This window comes from Simochromis diagramma, unplaced genomic scaffold, assembly GCF_900408965.1.
Source record: "Simochromis diagramma unplaced genomic scaffold, fSimDia1.1 OVJJ01000618.1, whole genome shotgun sequence".
NCBI lineage: Eukaryota > Metazoa > Chordata > Actinopteri > Cichliformes > Cichlidae > Simochromis > Simochromis diagramma.
Genome location: NW_024387423.1, coordinates 3,029,701 through 3,047,854, shown reverse-complemented (window position 1 = coordinate 3,047,854; position 18,154 = coordinate 3,029,701). Strand labels below are relative to the sequence as shown.

General features: G+C 44.5%; 1 protein-coding gene across 4 annotated transcripts in view; it reads right to left on the bottom strand.

Annotated features, from left to right (window-relative positions):
• Positions 1-2,221: 2,221 nt before the first annotated feature.
• The window catches only part of LOC120722014 (transcription factor HIVEP3), a 38,312-nt gene continuing 22,379 nt past the window's right edge, over positions 2,222-18,154 (bottom strand). For all 4 annotated transcript variants that reach the window (XM_040012717.1, XM_040012715.1, XM_040012714.1 and 1 more), the window contains 8 exons: positions 14,143-16,492; positions 13,537-13,823; positions 11,382-13,406; positions 10,901-11,049; positions 6,508-6,683; positions 6,250-6,351; positions 4,819-5,486; positions 2,222-4,634 (listed from right to left, as the gene is read on the bottom strand). In XM_040012717.1, the coding sequence (XP_039868651.1) occupies positions 3,975-4,634; positions 4,819-5,486; positions 6,250-6,351; positions 6,508-6,683; positions 10,901-11,049; positions 11,382-13,406; positions 13,537-13,823; positions 14,143-16,141 (6,066 nt within the window). In that variant the 5' untranslated portion in view covers positions 16,142-16,492 and the 3' untranslated portion in view covers positions 2,222-3,974. The remainder of the gene's footprint in view (positions 4,635-4,818; positions 5,487-6,249; positions 6,352-6,507; positions 6,684-10,900; positions 11,050-11,381; positions 13,407-13,536; positions 13,824-14,142; positions 16,493-18,154) is intronic.

Genomic DNA, 18,154 nt, shown 5'->3' with positions numbered 1-18,154 from the left:
CCCGGGGATCGACGTGTCACATTAGGCAGCCCTCTGCATCACTGCATGCAAAGCAGTGGAAAAGACAGCAAGCAAGAGGAATAGCCAGAGAGTGTCTTTATATTAAACCACACCCTGATGTCTTTGCAGGCTTCTGTCCTGGAAGCTGTTTACTTTTAATTAAAAATCCACCCTCCTCAGTTGACTCCTTGATAAAACTTCCTACTATCCCAGCAGGGCTCCGTAAGGCGTTGGCATCTGCAATGTTTCGGAGGAGGAAGACGAATCTGTTGCTTCAGACTGCTTTTGATGGACTAAGTATCTAAAAATAAAAGTGCCCCACTGCTGCCTGTTTTGTAACACTTTCTGTGCAACATTTTATTCACACCAGCTCTCAGGTTTTTGGCTCCTCGTCAAAAAAACTGGCGTGTAACGGCTGAGTAATCTCTTGCTGGTTGTGTGATTAAACATTGCTGTGCAAACTAAAAGTAAGACCAAAAACACCGGATGGCCTGAGACGCGATGGGAGAGATACTGTTTATCTGAATATTGCCCTGTGTGTTGATCTTGTTTTACACTGCCCGACGCACACCGAGAGTTGCGCGTGCCAGCATGATCAGAAGATTGTGAGGCTTGATAAAGCTGATCTCCATAATCTCAAACTAATTCTTTAGAAGTGATAAATATATGTGCTTTCATAATAAAAAAATGGGAGTAACAGAATGACACATATAGACAGTCACAGTTCTTGGAACTTATAACTTCTGGTTAAGAATTAGAAGGTGTGTCACCTGCTGACCCCAATGAAATCTAAAGCCAGTGATACCAGGAAGCAGACTTGCTCCAGTGGTTCTGAGCTGAGGCTTAGGAGTACGCCCTGATTCTAGCATAGCAGCTTCATGGAAGAGAAATATATTTTTCATCTGAAACTGGTGACATCTAGTGGGGGTGCTGAAGCTGTACAGCTGCCTGGCTCGCTGACAGAAACATCTCGAACACTCAGTTTGATTGTGATTACTGTGCTTGCTGCTTTACAGGCACGAGAGCTCAAAGGATAATCTGCACGAACATATTGTGAACAAACCCTAGATCTTAACACACCTTAACACATATTGAACTGTGCAAAAGTCTTGAGCTTTCTGAAGGTTTTTTCAGTGGTTTTCTTTGGAAGTTGGCTGCTTTTTCACTCATTTTCAGTTTTAAATATAATCTTTACCTGTTAATAGGAGACTGTCATAAAAAAAAATACATCATTTGTTCCCATTTGTTTAGTTAAATCTGTGGCACATGCCATAGGTTATCTCAGCACGGTGTGCTCCATAGAAAATTGAGGAAACTTGATAAGTGCAAGGCAAACATGGGTTTCAGGTCTAAAAAACAACCTTCCGCAGATGAACAGTATCTTAAGTCATGTCATTATAAAACAGAAGAAAACTGGAGGAGATCCTAAGCGGGCCAGACCAGTGAAATTCCCCTTTCTGTCAGTATAAAAATGTTTAACTACACATTTACTCACCACATCCTCATCTAGGTTTGACTGCATTTCTAATAGATAATGGCACATGGTTTGAGCACAGATTAAAAACGCAGTTTGGGGAAGGCCAGGCAGATCCCCACGTACTAAAGAGAGGTGAATGAATGTTTATTTAAAAAAGGAGGTAGGGTAGGGCATAAAAACGAGAGGAAACGGCTAGTGGTGCAGGGGACATGCATGAGGTGTGGGCCTTCTGTCTGACACCCCTGGGCTAAAGCATCTGTGCTGAAGGTCTATGCTCTATACTTACAGAAATTACAAGCTTGCCTAAGAGCGTCCAGCATGTCTTGATGAATAAAGGTTAGATTGTAAAAGCTCTGTTTGTGCCTCATGCACTGCATGTTCCAATAAATCACTGCATCCATTTCCCATTTTCCCATCAAAATAACTTCAATTGCATTTTATTTATATAGCACCAAATGACAACAACAGTCACCTCAAGGCGCTTTTGTATTGTAAGGTAAAGACCTTACAATAGTACAAAGCTGAAATCCCAGACAATCATATGACCCCCTCTGAGTAAGCACTTTGGCAACAGTAGATATTTATCATATGATTTTAATGTTTTGTCTGCTTTTCAACTGAAGCCAATGCTGATAATGTTAAGAAATCATCAAATGTGTGAAAACAATTTGTCCTAAACTTGACAAACTGTTCTGTTCAAAATGTTCCGCTAAGGCCAAAAAGAAGAAAGTCACGACCTCAGAGTCTGGTGCATTTTTTGTTTTTATTTCTTTAATGACTAGAAATTTTGCTGTGTGAAATCCGCAGGGCACTTGATCTTCTGGTACCAGCCGACGACTCGGCGTCTTAACTTTTTGTCACCAGTTCAAGATACAAGAACATCATGAAAAAGACACACAGATGTAATAAAAAGTTTCTTTCCCCCCCAATAACAAAAAGTTTAAAAAAAAACCCCAAAAAACAAAAAACCTTGAAACAATAATAATTATCATCAAAGAATAATAAATAAGAAGCACTCTTCCCTGTACAGACATATATTCTAGTCTAAAATCTCTTGTAATAAAAATAGAACTTCAGTGCATTTCCTTTGACACATTTCTGCTGCCCCTTCAGCACGTCTGCGATACAACTCTTAGTTATCCTGGCATTAAAGCAATGGCCTTTACAAAAGAAACAATCAAGGGACAAAGTATTAACCCTCCAGAAGAACATTTTTAAAAAAGCTGATATAAAATTTCACAGCCTTCTCTTTACTATACATCTCAAAAACACAAACCTGGACATAAAAGGCACAAGTAACTACAATTTTCAGTAATACTGGACAAACAAAAATGGAATTCTTTTTGATGAACAATTTTGGTCATTTACAAATGTATTTCTATTCCTTTCACATTGACAGCCCTGTTTCCAACAAAGTCAGGACCTGGATAAAAATGTGCATAAAAACAGAGTGCAGTTAAATGTGCACGTTTTGTACCCTAATATGAGAATAGCAAAACTTTTATTACTTTATATTCTTACTGTGGTTTTTGTTATGCTAGATAAAAGAAATCAACACACAGACAGGCAATCATGACGTGAAAAACTGGTGCTATGGTTCGAATACTCAAAAACTTCTTTAAATTCTTCTGTAAATCATGGATGCTGTGTCCTGCAGGCTAAAGAGACATACATCTGGCTTGTGCTAAATCAGGTTTAGGATCAGCATGTGCTGCTATGTGGATTGTCTTTTTTTTTTTAGGCATGGTGATATACATTCTGCATATGACCATGAAGGCACCGAGGCTCCATCCAGGTGCCAGCACTGCCCGCCTCTCACTCAGACTGTTGCAAATATTTTTCTTAAGAAATGTAGAAATAAATATAGCAAAATGATCCCAAAATGTTCTGAGTATAAAATTTTGTTTAAAGCAAAACTAAGAAAAAAAGGTGCTCTCAGAGTTATAGAACGCGGTGCCCTCCTTTCCACAACACTTGGTGTTTTAAAGGGTTGTGCTGCTGTCCCGAAGTTCTTTAAAGATGGTGCTTAACATGACTTCAACACAAAAATGTGCATATACAATTCAAAAAATTAATGTTTCTACTTTCAACATTTGTTATATTGTCACCAATTTTCAGTTTAATGTGAGATTTAAATCATTTGCAAATCACTGTATTCTGTTTTTATTTTACATTTTACAAAGTGTCAAAGTGTACCAGCTTCCTTTGGAAACAGGGTTGTATTTACATTATTACCATATATATATGTATATATACATATACATATACATATACACACATATATATATATGCACAAACATTGTTTTCATAAAGAAAAAAGTGCATCTTTATAACAAACCTGAATATTGCCAAAACAAACATTTAAATGAACAATAGTATTGAAAATGTATATAAAACCCAAAGCAATTACAAACAAACAAACAAACAAAAAAAACAGACTAGTGTAGCAAACAATAAAGCAAAATGGGATGCACGATGCATCGAAGTGTAGACGCTGTCAAGTTCTCTGGTCTCTTGTGGCGGAGTCTCCTTTAGCTCCTCCCTCCACCATATCACTACCAGATGTTCGTTCCTCCCTCTCTGGCTGTTGTCCGATGACACTCGAGGCTACCGGGGGTGTTAGACTAGGGGGTGCTCTTGAACGGTCGTCACTGGCGCAGTGCTCAGTGGTCTCAGCAGAGGACCCGTGGGTGTGGACGGAGCTGTGCGAGCTGCCATATTGCTTTGAGTCTGTGGCCTCCAACTCTGGTTTGGAAAATGTTAGTGCTGTGCTAAGACCTTGCTGCCCTGACTGGCTGGTTCCTGCTGTCTGGTGCTCTGACCAGTGGTCTCCAGGAGTCCTAAGCCCTTGAGTCCTGGGGGTCCCGCCCCAGTATGTTTCAAACCTGGCCAGTGATGGCCCCTCCATTGGGGGTGATGTTGGGGACGTCGGGGTAGTAACGTGGGACCTTGGTCTTGCCTGTACAATTTGGATCCCTCCTATTGGGATCATCGAATAAGGGACCTTGGCTTGCTGGGAGTGCATGGGAAGATGGCTGAAGATGTTGTCTGTTGTCTGGTGGCCAGGATAACCCTCACAAGTGGAAATGCGAAAAGCAGGTGGAAACAAGCTGGTGTCTGACCATGTTGGCCCTTCTCCTGCTGTTCTGCTTTTCTCCTGTAGGTGGAGCAAAGACTATGTTATTGCTAGCTCATGAGCCTGCTCCTCTAGTACACAAAGTCCTGAGAGCTTTTTGAGAGACAGTGTAGAGAAGACATATGGATTGCTTAATGTTTCTCTGGTTAAAAGTGCAGCCACATATCTGTGACTCGTCTATGAGCTAATTAGAAAATAGACTTACCACTCTCATGTGACTACCTGATGTACCAGGGTTCTCCCACGGTAAGTACCCAGGGGTTCTGTGCTGCATCCCCAGGGGCGAGGGAGGCGTTGGAACCTGTGACGATCGGTAGCAGCTGGGTGAAAGGGGAAGGAGAGGAGAAAGGGGTCTGATGGGAGAAGGTCCTCGTTCGGGGGAAGGTGAGACATGTCGGCTGGGTGAGGGGAGCTCTGTCCTCGGAGAGAGGCTCTGGATGGGTGACGAATACTCCAGGCGGGGGGAGAGGCTGCGGCTGGGGGAACAGCTCTCACTGCTTGGGGAGAAGGCTCTTGGAGATGCTTTCCAGCCTCGCCGGGAGAACACTGCTCTCCTGCTCCCCGGCGAGGCGGCTCTTCTGCCGGGCCAAACTCCACGTGGGGAGGGCTCCTGACTGGTGCAGGGAATGGGACCCGGAGGCTCGGGGTCAGGAGTGCCTTGCTTAGAGTGCCTGCTGGAGCTTGAACGCCCCCCTGTTGATGGGTGGGTGTCAGACGATACAGAGGACGGTGGGTCCTCGTGGGACGTGGACTCCTCTTCCTCTTCTTCGTCATCGTCGTCGTCGTTGTCTTCGTCGTCATCTGACTCCTCCACGTCAGAAAACTGATGCTCCTCCTGTTCCTCCGAGCCGCACACACGCTCTTCACTCCCTGCTGTTTGTGCAGACACAGAAAAACACGCAGACTTTAGATATCTATTCATGCCAACACCATGGGCCCTAAAATCTCATTTACTGGATGCGCAAAGTCGTGCAATAAATCCTCACACAAAAGTCACAAAACAGCGATTTACAGGAACAAGCACAAAGCGTGAGGACAGTCAAAGCAAAGGACAAACCAAACCCGGCACCCTTCAAACGCACTTTATAAATAGACTGAGAATGAAAAGGAATTTAATTGAAAAGCGCCATGCCTCTATTCACAAACTATCTCAGCAGCCTTGTGAATGGAAAGACAGTTTAAATGGCGCATCCTTGGCTGTGATGAGTGTAGTCTGTTGGCAAGAAAGAGACAGCGAGAGAGAGGAGGGGTTGCAGAGGAAGGTTAGGGAGGAGATCGTGAAGGCTTTGAGGCTTTTTTCCAGCTTTGACGGGGAGGTGTCAGCTGTGGCAAAAGGGCTCAGCTTTGTTTCGTTATATACCAAGAATTCATCCTTAAGGACAGGTTACAGCAGCCAGACTGTTGCAGCAACATCAGGACGCTGTGGCATGTTCTGTATTCTTCATTTATTTATCTTATACTTTTTCAAATTTCTTATGCAAGGCCAGAGGGGGGAGAATAGAACATCGTGTTGCATAAGCTGTCAGTGCTGAACAGCTACTATTCTTCACAGGCAGGAGTTCATCCAGCTGTGTACCAAGATTTCTCCACAGGGGGAAGGCAAGTATGTGAGATTCATCCCCACCACCTGAAGTACCTGTTTCCTCGCTCTCCGGCTCATCCAATGATGACTCAGATACACCCATTGCCTGGCATTTTTTCCCATGAGCCTTTGACTTCATGTGTTTTGTAAGGTTTCCTAGGAAGAGAAAAAGAAAGAGAGTTTAAGACAAATGAGATGATAATTTTAGCAGCAGAGCCAATAATGTGATCACTGGGCAAAAGCAGCATTTTTACATTTAGGACCAAAGAGCTCATCACGTTTTAATAAACAGAACCCAAATTTTCCATTCACCTTTGGTTTTGAAGGCAAAGTTGCAGTGTTTGCAAATGTATGGACGGACATCGGTGTGCGTTTTGATGTGCTTTTTCAGCATGCTTGGCTTCTTGCAGCGGATGCCGCACTCTCCGCATATGTACTTTCCCCTGCCGCGACCTCTCACGTAAACATACTCCTCATTGGACTTATACCTATGAGAAACAGACAGGTAAGAGATCAGAGACAGCAACTTTAAGGCTGCATTTATTAGATTTTAGGTCACTTGAGGAAAACCGGAACAAGCTGTAAGCACAACATTCACATTACCCCATTTGCAAATTTATCACGGTTATGGTGAGCAGATGCAGGGCAACATAACATTTAAGTCCAGTAATACCTCCTCTTTCTGATTTTATGTCTCTGTCTCATCTCGAAAAAACGTTTTCCTCTTTATCTTCTAAACTGGTGCAGTCCCTGAATGTGTCGCTTGATGTGAAAGCGACAAGACCGGTTATTTCTGTACTGAAAACAGCACCACTATAAGCATACATTCACTGAATGAGTGTGTGTGTGTTACTGCTAATAAATACTCATAAAGTGAACTTGAGACCAGAACCAACCGAGGCAGATGCAAAATAATCAAACAGGAAGTCGACTTGTTTAGATGTTTGCTTCGACAGTCACACTCTGACAGACAGAAAACACTTAAGCATGGAAGAAATGAATGAGTGAATGAGGCATATTGCATAAAGCGCTATATAAGAACCAATTCATTTACTATTTGCCATTACATAACAACTGGGGACTAAGTAATCAGTGATGAGAGCCATTTTTTCTGAAACTGTGTCCAAATGTTCAGGCATTTCTACAATATATACAAAGGTCCGCTAAGCAGGGTGTGAAAGCATAACAGAAAACAATTATTAGCAAAAATATTAGAATGAGAAGGGTTAGATTAGAATCAGCAGTTAACCTAACCCCACTAACTGCATGTCGTTGAAGTGTGGGAGTACGACTGTGGCCTCACAGCAAGAAATAGCCATCTTCAAACCTTCTGCTCAGCGTTCAGTTTGTGTGTTTTTCCTTCCTGCATGATTTTAAAAAGCTTTTTTGATTTTTATGTCAATATAATTCAGCTTTGATCGTTGTTCATTAACACTTAAAAAACATAAAAACTTCAGACTGTGTATTTTTTTAACCTTTTAAACTCGATTTGGCACTTAGTTGTGATGTTTTAGCTTTGCGGTATGGGCCTTGAGATTGCAACAGGGCAACGAATGTATTCACAATGACAACCCATTCAGCACAGAGCAGAACGGCCAACCTGAGGAAAACAAAGGTAATAGAAAACCGCAGACAAAATATGAGACCCGCTCATCCAGATAACCTCAAATTTGGCACTGCACTTACTCGTGTCCTTGTCAGCGCACCTGCCAAGTTTAAAGTGGATCTGATGAATGTTTGACGAGATAGGATGAGATAAGACAGCCAGACACACATACACATATTTCTTGATTTATCTGAGAGACAGAGCATTATGTTCGCCAGCTAGTTTTCAGTTAAACCCTGAAAACAGCTGCAAGGAGCCCAGAAGGTGATAATGAAAGCTGCAAACCCCAAAGCCCAAAATATGCACTCAAAGATACTTGGAGGATTACTGCAGAGTGCAGTCATCATTCTTTCTTCTTTCACATTGCACTGCGAGCAAATTCAGTGATAATAACAAAGATAACTGTGGAAGTTAGTGATTGCAGCACAGATACATGCACAAACACACACACACACACACACAAAACTGAGAAACAAGGCTTTCTTTATGGTGCAGGTTGGGGAAGCCCCACCAAAACCCCTTCAGCACTGAGTCCCTCCACTACACCCTGGTGCAAAGAATAGCAGCTATTCTGCTCTGAACGGGTGGCCCTGCCAACAACATCAGCGGCTAAAGAGAGGGAAGGGAAGCCTGGCTATGGCCACCAACCTAAAATAGATACTACATATAAAAATCAAGCAACACATTTATGTCTACTCTATAAAAAACATTGTTTATGCACAAACTTCATGTTTACCAAAAGGCTATTTGTAGACACGGCGTGGCACAGAGGTCTTATATCTGAATGAATTGTCCTCTATGAAAAATCCACTACTCATGGGGAAACTCACAAATCATTCTGAATTGTAAATATCCAATCTGTGCCGACTGCGTCTAATTACAGGATGTCACGACATCTACGAGACACCAGGCTGTGAATGTTCCCCGTTGTATAACAGAACCAGTAACGGCAAATCATAACAAATTGTTACACAACTGTAAAATAGCCTCAACAGTGAGAATGTGTTGTGTTCATTCAGGAGCTGGCTACTGTTTACCTGCCGTGTATTTCTTGCTACTGCTAAAAATATCCACCCACATATCCGAAAAGAAAAAAAAAAGTAAAGTAAGAGAACTTCACTTCAGTTATCTAGCATTAAATCAGCAGAATATCTCTCGGTACATTCAGTCAAAAATCATGTTTTAGCTTTATGAAAGCCTTGTTGGACGCTGGGAAGAATAATGCTTCTAACCAAAAGGAGCTACTAAAGATGATTAAAACATATTTAATCCTCATTTGACCAGAAAGAAACAGAATAAACTAATATTTTTGTCCTCAGTCTGTCTGAGTGGCACGGGTAAAGTGTTACAGGGTGTAACAAAACATGCATGGTTAACCATTTGCACCAGAGAAAACAATCATGTTTTTCACTGAATCAGTTCAGCTGCTGCCCACATAAACTTCCCCAGACTTTCACCACGACTAGTAAAAAGCATTTATTGTTGCCCATTTCCTGAAATCGATTATTGAGATGACAGTGTGGTACTATTAAACTCCAGAGAAGCCTGGAAGCAGATAAAATCTGGCAAGCCACTGGAACATAAACAAAGCTGCATGATACATATTCATAAAAGACTGCTTTCTAGAATGAAATGAGTGGCACACAGCTATGATTTCAAAGTCTTGACAAAAGGGAGACAGGGATAATGAGTCGGGATGAAAAGCATTCTGTTCTCTTCAAGATTGAGTAGCTGTGACCATTTGCATGCATGGTGGAAACGCAGGAGAACATCAAGGAGCGGGGATGAGAGACAGGAAGGACACAGAGGAGGTTTTGGAGGGAAGGAAAACAAAATAATGTGCAGGTAAGTGAAACTGGAAGAGCTGCCAGAGAGAAATGGGCAACACCTCTGGGGTTTTTTTGTGGATGAAAGTGCACTTCCTGAAGTTCAGTGCCTTATCTACTGTTACACGGACAGCTTCTTTACACCTGACATTCATGCACCTAAGCAGGAAATGCAGGGTGTGCCAAGTGTTAACACTCTGGAAGAGAAAAACTCAAAAATAGAAAATTTACCAAAACCAAACCAAACCAAAAAGAATACCAGTATCATAGGAAACTATCCACGTAAGGCAACATTGTATACCTTCCTTTTATTCTTTTCCACTCAATTCAAATTTTAAAAAACCCACGTTTTTCAAAGTGCTGTACAGAAAACAACAGGGGAATAGATAAGAAGTACATAGATATGAGATATAGTGGGTGCTAAACATGCAGTCACAGTCAAAAAAGGCACGGGAGACACAGTGAGCAAGTAGGCAGACTCGAATGACATTACGTAAAAACAAGTTTTAAGTCTAGCTTTCAAAATCTCAGTGGAGGGAGCAGATTTGACTGCACAGTTTGGGGGCAAACACAGAAAATTCCCAGACTCCTCTGAGTTTAAATCTAGACCGAGGGACGGTCATCAGCTGACTGGGGGGACCTGAAAACTGAATAGGAGTGTAAGGAACGAGTCAAACCATGAAAGGCTTAGTGGACAAACAGGAGGAAATCATAAAATAAAGATTTAATCAGATACATTTAATGGGGAAACTTTAGTTCAGAATACTCAAACCTCAGGAATAAAGCACTTGGTGCTGGAGGAAAAATCACTCAGACATTTGTGGAAAGCATTTATGTGTTACCCTGATCTGGTCTGTAGACAAATATGACAGCCTCGACTGTGACTCTGACTGCTTGCAGACTGCTTCATACTGTGCCTCCGTGTGACTTTTTATAGCCATAAAAATATTAATGAGAGTCTCACAAAGTTGGAGACAACCTTTTCCGCCCTCTCACACACACAAACCCACACATACACACACAGACGCTGCTAGCGCTCCAAATTAACACCTCTAAAACACAGACATTCGTGCCAGCAGTGAGAGGAAAAAGCTTGGCTACAGGTACAAATGAAGTCCCTCTGGACTCGTGGCCTCCCATCTGTTATTGTATTTTCTCCATGCACTCTTGTCAGCTCTCCATAGGCTGTTTTGCAGTCAGCGGGCATTGGTTTATGAAGAAGTGTAATGAGGAGCTGCCATATTTTGAAACTATAGAATTAAACAATTCTTACCCTCCTTCAAAGATGCAAACCCGAGAAGGCTCGCTCTGCTTGGAGGTGGATGGTCTCTCCACTTCTCGCATCTCTTTATTTTCTTCCTTCTTTTCAGGCTGCTGCTGTTCCTTTACTTCAGTGAGGGTGCTGGGTGGGGTGGCATGTACCTACACTCAAGACACACATGGGAAAAAAAATTCAAAACAACTTATAATAAAATGTTACGTGCTGTTAAAGCAAGATTCAGTATAATTCCAGTTGTTTATCATTATGTTTTTCTAATGGCACAATTGGTGACCATGTTAGAAAATACTAGCATAGTATGCTACTATGCTAGCATACTATGCTAGCAACCTAAAGAGATGAAGACTGCAGAGCTTTGACTTCTAAGATGTAGAAGTATTCAAGAGCAAAACAGACCGTGAAATGTTCTGATGTAAGCAAATTAAACATGGTCAACATTTAAGTGGAAATGTATGTTTATTGTGTTTATGTTTACCTCTGACACATGCGGCGTCCTGCTGTTTTCAGGGGCCACTTTGACTTCGGCTGGAGTAGGGGCCGTAGCCATGGTATAAATCTCAGAAGTGTGCTTCTGTTTAGAGCAGAGCAGAGACAGGGCGACCTTTGTGCTGATGCCTGGCAAGTTGGGGTTGTGAGCGCTGACGCTCCAGGTTGAATAAACTGAAGTGCGGGGGTCCCTCTGGGCAGATGGGTTGGGTTTAACATACTTCTGGTAGCACCAGTTGACTGAGGTTGAAGTGTGGAGGCTGGGGAACGAAGATGCGCTTGCGCCCACCTCCACAGCTGACACAGCTTCCTTTTTTTGGGTGATCTTCTCAGTTGTTTCCTTCTCTTCCACCTTTTCTTCCCTGTCATTTTTCCTTGGCTGGTCTTCTGGCTGCCCATGCACATCCACACTCGTTACTTCTAATGTATCCGATTTCTTCTTTTCCTTTTCCAGCTTTTTCCCAGTTGCCTTCCTTTCTTCTTCCTGTACTACCTTTGGTTCCACACGGCCCTCCTCCTCTTCTTCCTTATGGTGGCCCTCCTCCTCCTCCTCTTCCTCTTCCTCCTCTTTAACTCTTTTCTGGTGACGCTGGGCTTCTGTGCTGAGCTCAAGACTGGCTGCAGGGGACAGCATGCGCTTACTTCCTCCTGCCCCTAGTGGACCGTATCCATCTCCAGATCCTGAGGCCAGCTCTGATGACAGAGACAGAGGAAGAAGGCTCTTGACATCTGGAGAGGGGACTTTCAAGTAGCTCCTTTGCAGTGTCTCCCGTTCCACCTGGCCCATGATGACCATAGCCGTGCAAGAAACTGGTTCCTGTGAGCGGGTGGAAACCAGAATCTGGGAAAGTGTGGTATACATTGCACTGGCATATGTAGGTATATGAGTCTGGAGGCGTACTGGCACCACGAGAGACACTACTGGTGCAAGCTGTGCCAGGCATGTGGCGATGACCGGCCTCGGGTGGTGGTAGGAGATTGTCACAAGGGACTCCTGAGTCAGTGAAGAAGACACAGAAGAAATGGGGGGTCTGCTTTCTGTAGTTTGAGGAGAAGAAATGTGTGTGGTAAATCTTGGAGGAACGGGCAAGTACATGGCCTGGCTCGATGTATTCCTGGAAGAAAAGTGGCGAGGAAAAAGGGGAGGAAGCTGATGGAGGGGTATTCCCAACCTTTCAGCCATGTGGATTTGTGTTGGGTGTATCTGTACAGGCGGAGATTCTGTGTGTGACTGTAGAAATGCCCTTTGAATGATTTGGGTGGATAGTACTTCCGATATGGCTGTGGTGACCGGGAGGAGCTGGGACAAAGACCCTGGGGGGAATGCTTGATGCCCTCTGGGGTGCAAAGGAAGCACCTCCTGAGAGCATAAAGAAATTTGTGGCTGTAAAGCCTTTCCAGTGGCATCGAGGCTAAACTGGGAGCTTACTCCAGTGGAGTACAGAGGAGAAAGATTAGAGTAGGAAGGACCAGGTTGCGGACTCTCTGCTCTGGGCAGCTGACTAGTTCTGCCTCCTACTTCCTGTTCTGGTTCCCCTAATGGAGCATGCTTCACTAGAAGACACTTTCTCCTTTCCTTCCAGGAGGATGCAGACTGCTGAGGAGACAGGGATCCATAGTCAAAGGACTTACTTCTGGTCTCTGGGATCTGCTCTGTTTGTTGTGGACTAGCTGGGGCCTGCTCTGAGGCTGAGCGCCTCATCTCCTTGTGGCTTTGGTGGTGTTGGTGAGAAGCAGATGGCACCATCAACATCTGGGAACTTTGGCTACTGGGAGCTCGGGCAGCTTGCTCTGATTGTGCTACATCCTCAAAAGAAACAGAAAAGTTTGAAATGTTGCTTTCTTGACTGGGGCTGCGAGGCAAAGACATAGACTCAAAGCTGGACTCTCCAGAGGACTGGGCAGCTTCTGCCAGCCTGAGTCTTTTCTTCTTTGGTGGCAGCTTCTCTGCAGGGAGCTGGGCCAATGTCTGACTTCGTTGAGGCCAGTGGAACTCCTCTACTCTCTCTGCCTCCTAGGACAGATACATTTTTTATAAATTTAGTATTTAAGTCAATGGCAATGATGCTAACTTGGACAAATGCATTGTATGAAGACTGTAAACAAGCAAGAAAAAAAAACATAATTCAAAAAGGTACATTTACCTTTGATGAGGATGCTGTCAGCGGGGGTGACACAGGTGGCATTTCAGCATCGGGCTCCACAGTAACAAGTATCTCCGGCACTTGAATATTTGGCTGGCGGATGAGGCGAGATGTAGAGGGTGATGGTTTTGGCTCAGGTTGTGTTTGCTGACTCTCTCTGAGGTCTGGATCTTGACTTTCCATAGATATACTCTCTTGCTTCTCAAAAGAGCTAGTGTGTTGGATGACAGACACACCCTTCCTGTCCTGCTGCTGCTGTTGGTTTGGTTCAGTCTGTAAGGAAACACCTAGACACAAACAGTAGAAAAATTAGCTCCCATTATAGGACATCAGCATTGTGCTTTTGAGTGATGCAACTTAGCATTTTGTGGATTCTATTCCCATCTACTGTACAGTGCTACGGGTTACATGGTAGTAGTTTTTCCCGCTTTCTGTTTAACTATGTTAAGACAGTGATGTAGTTTTAGATATTCATTGCTTTAACTTTTAGGTATATGATAATCTGCATGTCTCAGATGCTAAAATGGCATAGAAAAGGTCTTCAAGAGAATAGCTGTATCGATTATGCAACTTAACATAATGATTTTATATGTATGAGAGACAAACCTGAGAGGGCCTGCTTCTGCTCTGGTCTGCGTGGTACTGGAATGAGGCCTCCAGAGCTGCCGGACACAGCTACAGATCCAGGACTGGGAGGATCCTCCTCCAGACTCTCCTCTTTCCTCCGCTTCCTCACAGCCATGGCTAACGCTCGAAACTTATGGTGCATCATCAGCGGGCGATCTACACTGCACGCTTTGCTTGCATCCCTGCTCTCTTGCTCCTGCCCTGGGCAGATGCTTCTGTGGGCCTCGAAGACTTCAGTCTCTTGAAAGCGGGCCCCACATGTTCCACATTCAAACACGGCGGGACTCTTTTGCTGTTGTTGTTGTTGCTGTGGCTGTCTGGGTAGTTCGGTGCCTCTTGTTGAGGAGGAGGAGGATGTGGTGGGACTGGGCTCCTCCAACATTGACTCGGCTCCCAGGGGAACCTCTATGGCAGGCTGGCGCTTGAGCATACGCTGCGCATGGCCGATCCTCATCTCTGCGACCACTGCTTGCTGCTCATCAAAAGATTGGCAGAGGCGGTAACCTCTGGGTGACATGGTGCCAGAGGCAAAGGGCTCTCCTTGGCTGGTTGATATTGGCATTGAGTGGCTTCTAAGCAGAGGCACTGCTGACTGGTCCTGCGTACCCGGTGGATCAGCGTCAGGATTATGGATGTGCCTCAAACCACTGGGGCCTGCGGCTTCTCCTTTGGGATCAAAGGCATAGGGGTCTTTGGGGGCAGTAAATTTGGGTGACTCCATGCTGCTCTTCCGTGACAGGGAGGAGCGTCGAGGCTTAACGCTGTCAATCTCACTCGTGTCTACTACTGCTTCATTGATAGTGATGAGCTTGGTAATGTGTTCTATTACTTGGGTTTTGGGTACGGCGAAGGAGATGTTCTTCTCCTCGGTTCCTGAGGATGAGGAATGTGAGGGATGAGGCTGCTGCTGGTGGGGACTCCGCTGCTGCCCTCCCAGCCTTCCATATTTCCCTAAAATAATTTCTGCGTAGGTTTTGGCACTGGAACTAGGAGGGCTAACTTGGCATATGTCAGTACTGCCTGATCCGGAGAAGTAGCCCGACTCTGTGCTGCCTTTACTGCCAGGCCCAATAGAAGAAGATGATGTGGAGAGGGAAGAGGGTGGGTCATCTGGAGAAGCCATGGGCCCACGTTTTCTCTCACTAAGCCTCAGTGCAAGTCTTTGCTTGACAGCGTGGGAGTCTTCAGGCCTCTGGCTCTCCTCTGAGCTTCTCAGGCGCTCCTTACCTCCTTTCCTATGCTGCCCCAGCATCTCTTTAGAGGATTTCCTGTGCTGGCCTGTCTCGTCCTCAGACTCAGTGCTTTCTCCCTCTGTGTGTTCCTCAGGGTCTTCTCCAGCGCCACTGCCTTCTGCACCACTCAAACTGGGCTCATCTCGACTGGATGCCAGACCCGCTTTAATACGATGGGCATGGGACTTGCGGTGTTTGTATAAGTTGCTCTTGGTCTTAAAGGAAAACCCACAGGGCGCACATGGGTAGGGTCTTTCTCCTGTATGCGATCGTATGTGTTTCTGAAGAACGCTTGGCTTGGCACATGGACGGCCACAGTAAGTGCACACATATTTCCCTGGTTTTTGTGGTTTCTTCTCCCCTTTCCTAGGTGAGCTAACCCCTTCTAGGCCCTGTTGACTGGAGTGAGTTGGAACGCCGTGAGCATGCTCACCCTGGGTGGAGGACGTAGAGGGGAGGGATAAGGTTGACGAGGAGCTTGTAGAGAAGAAGCTGCCTCCTGAGGGACCTGGGGTATCTGAACGCTGCCATGCTACTGCTTGCTGCTGCTGTAACCGAAGCAGGTCAGTGCGCTTGGGTTGGCGGTTTTGTAGGCGGCCCAAGGCTCTGTGTACAGGACGAGGATTAGAAGGCTGCTGGGGTTGCTGAGGTGGACAAGAGCCCAATGAAGATTCAGATGTCACATGCTGCTGCGCTTGCCTTCCAGAGCGCTCCCCATCAGCCGGATGGCTGGGCTCAGCCTCCATAGAGTGGGGAGGAGACCTCACAGACTCGTAACGAAAGGCTCTCGGAGCCTCATTGGTCTAACCGCATGGCAGCAGAGAGGTCAGAGGCATAGGAACATTGACAGACTAAGTTGTAAATCAAAATGGAGCACCTTTTTCAGAGTGGGCCAAAAGTTATGCAAGAGGACAAAATGAGGCATCATTAAAAGGTGCCCTGGAGCCGCATGGATGCAGGTAAACATGGATCATTTCTCCGTTCAAAGCAGCTCTGCTTCTATCTAGCCTCAGCCATTTTAAAAGTCCTCCCAAGGTCTTTTTTGCATCTTCTTCGTTCGTTGGCAAGACTGTTAGTTGTTCGTCTTTTAAATGGGTCTAGAGAAACAGAAAAAGCAAAGGAAGCAATGAAAGCACTGAATGAGAAAAAGGAAAATTAATCAATCATCAAGCAGATTTCTTTCAAAAAAGGTCCATGTGAAAATACTGTAAACATAACATTTCCCTTCTTCACTTTCCAGCAAAGTTCCTCTAAATAAAACCAACAAAACAAGACAAAGTAGCAATTAAGGTCCTGCTGTTTTGACTGCAGTCAAAAGTAAGAAATCAACAGATCATATTTAGAAACAGAAAACACAGTGGGCCCTGTGAGGAAGACTTAGTGTGCTTTTAAAAACCAAAAGAGTTACACCGATAAAGGGGAAGGTCAAAATCATTAGTGTCTTATTAGCAAATGTCATATTAAAATATACTTCCACATATCATATTATGAGAAATTGGGCTACCTTTCTTGCTACTGAATGGGGTCAGTGTTGTCATGACGACACTGACAAGGTAAGTGCATCAATAAGTTATTGCTCTCATCTGTCCTCACTTAAACTCTTATTAAGATAGTTTGTACTGCAAATCTATATTAAAATGCAAGGTCAAGCTGTTCTACATGGGAAACTGAGCACGTGCTCATCTGATGTATGCACACAACCCCAAGGTGTGTGCACAGCTCTTGATTTCCTTAGACTGTGACAAATTAGAAATTAAGACTTCTACTCCAAACAGTGGAATCACAATCATATCTAACTGACGGCCTGCTTACTTGGCAGGAGTCTGAGGAGCCCGGGGCCAGAAAGTCAACATCCAAACTACAGGCACCAGAAAAGGAGACCGCAGTGTCAGGGCAAAGAGTCAAAACAAATGTTCGAAATATAGTCCATGCATATCTGATCTGGCACCGAAGCTCAAGGGTGTAAATGAAGGGGGTTGTGTTCTAGTGGAGAAGAAGAACTTGACAGCAGCTGGGTGTCAGTGTTAGCCTCTCGCACTACACTGCCACCAGGGTGCAGTGTTTATGAGTAGTGTCTTCGCACAGAGTCTACAGTGACACGGTCCTGTAAGACCTTTCATCTGCTCTTTCACACTTACACTTTCACACTTACACTACTAAAAAGCTGTGTTTATGAGGAGCCAAGTATAGCTCATCAGAGAGTCAGAGATGAGGCTATGATGAAATTTCATATTTTATCAAGATGTATGTACTGCAATATTTCCCCACTTACTGCCAAGCCTGCACTCCATCTCAACTCAAGACACGGGATTCTTGTACCAAAGCCAATCAAAACACACTGTAGGAATGGATTGGGTCAATCATAACATTATTGCTGAGCAGCCGTGCCCAACTGCTTACAGTCCCAGCACAGTCACGTCAGGAGTATCAGTCACCATCTAAGACGCTGATAGTACTTACAGCTCCCTGTGTCGGAATCTGCGCTTCAGTGCTCATTGAAGGAGAACACCACGTGTGTTCACTTCACAGCTGCAGACCTCTGCAACAGTGCAGACAGCATGCACCTAATGCGCCGCACAGATACCGACTGAAAGGGGGTGAAAATGTACCTATTTCCTATTATACATGCATATAAAGTACTAGGAAGGAGAGAGCTGAGGAATGAGGAAGAGAGAAAAGACTGAATCAGTGATCCAGTGGCTGAATAAACAGACCCTGCAGAAGACTGCGGCTTAAGGTGCAAGGGGTGGCAAGGCAGC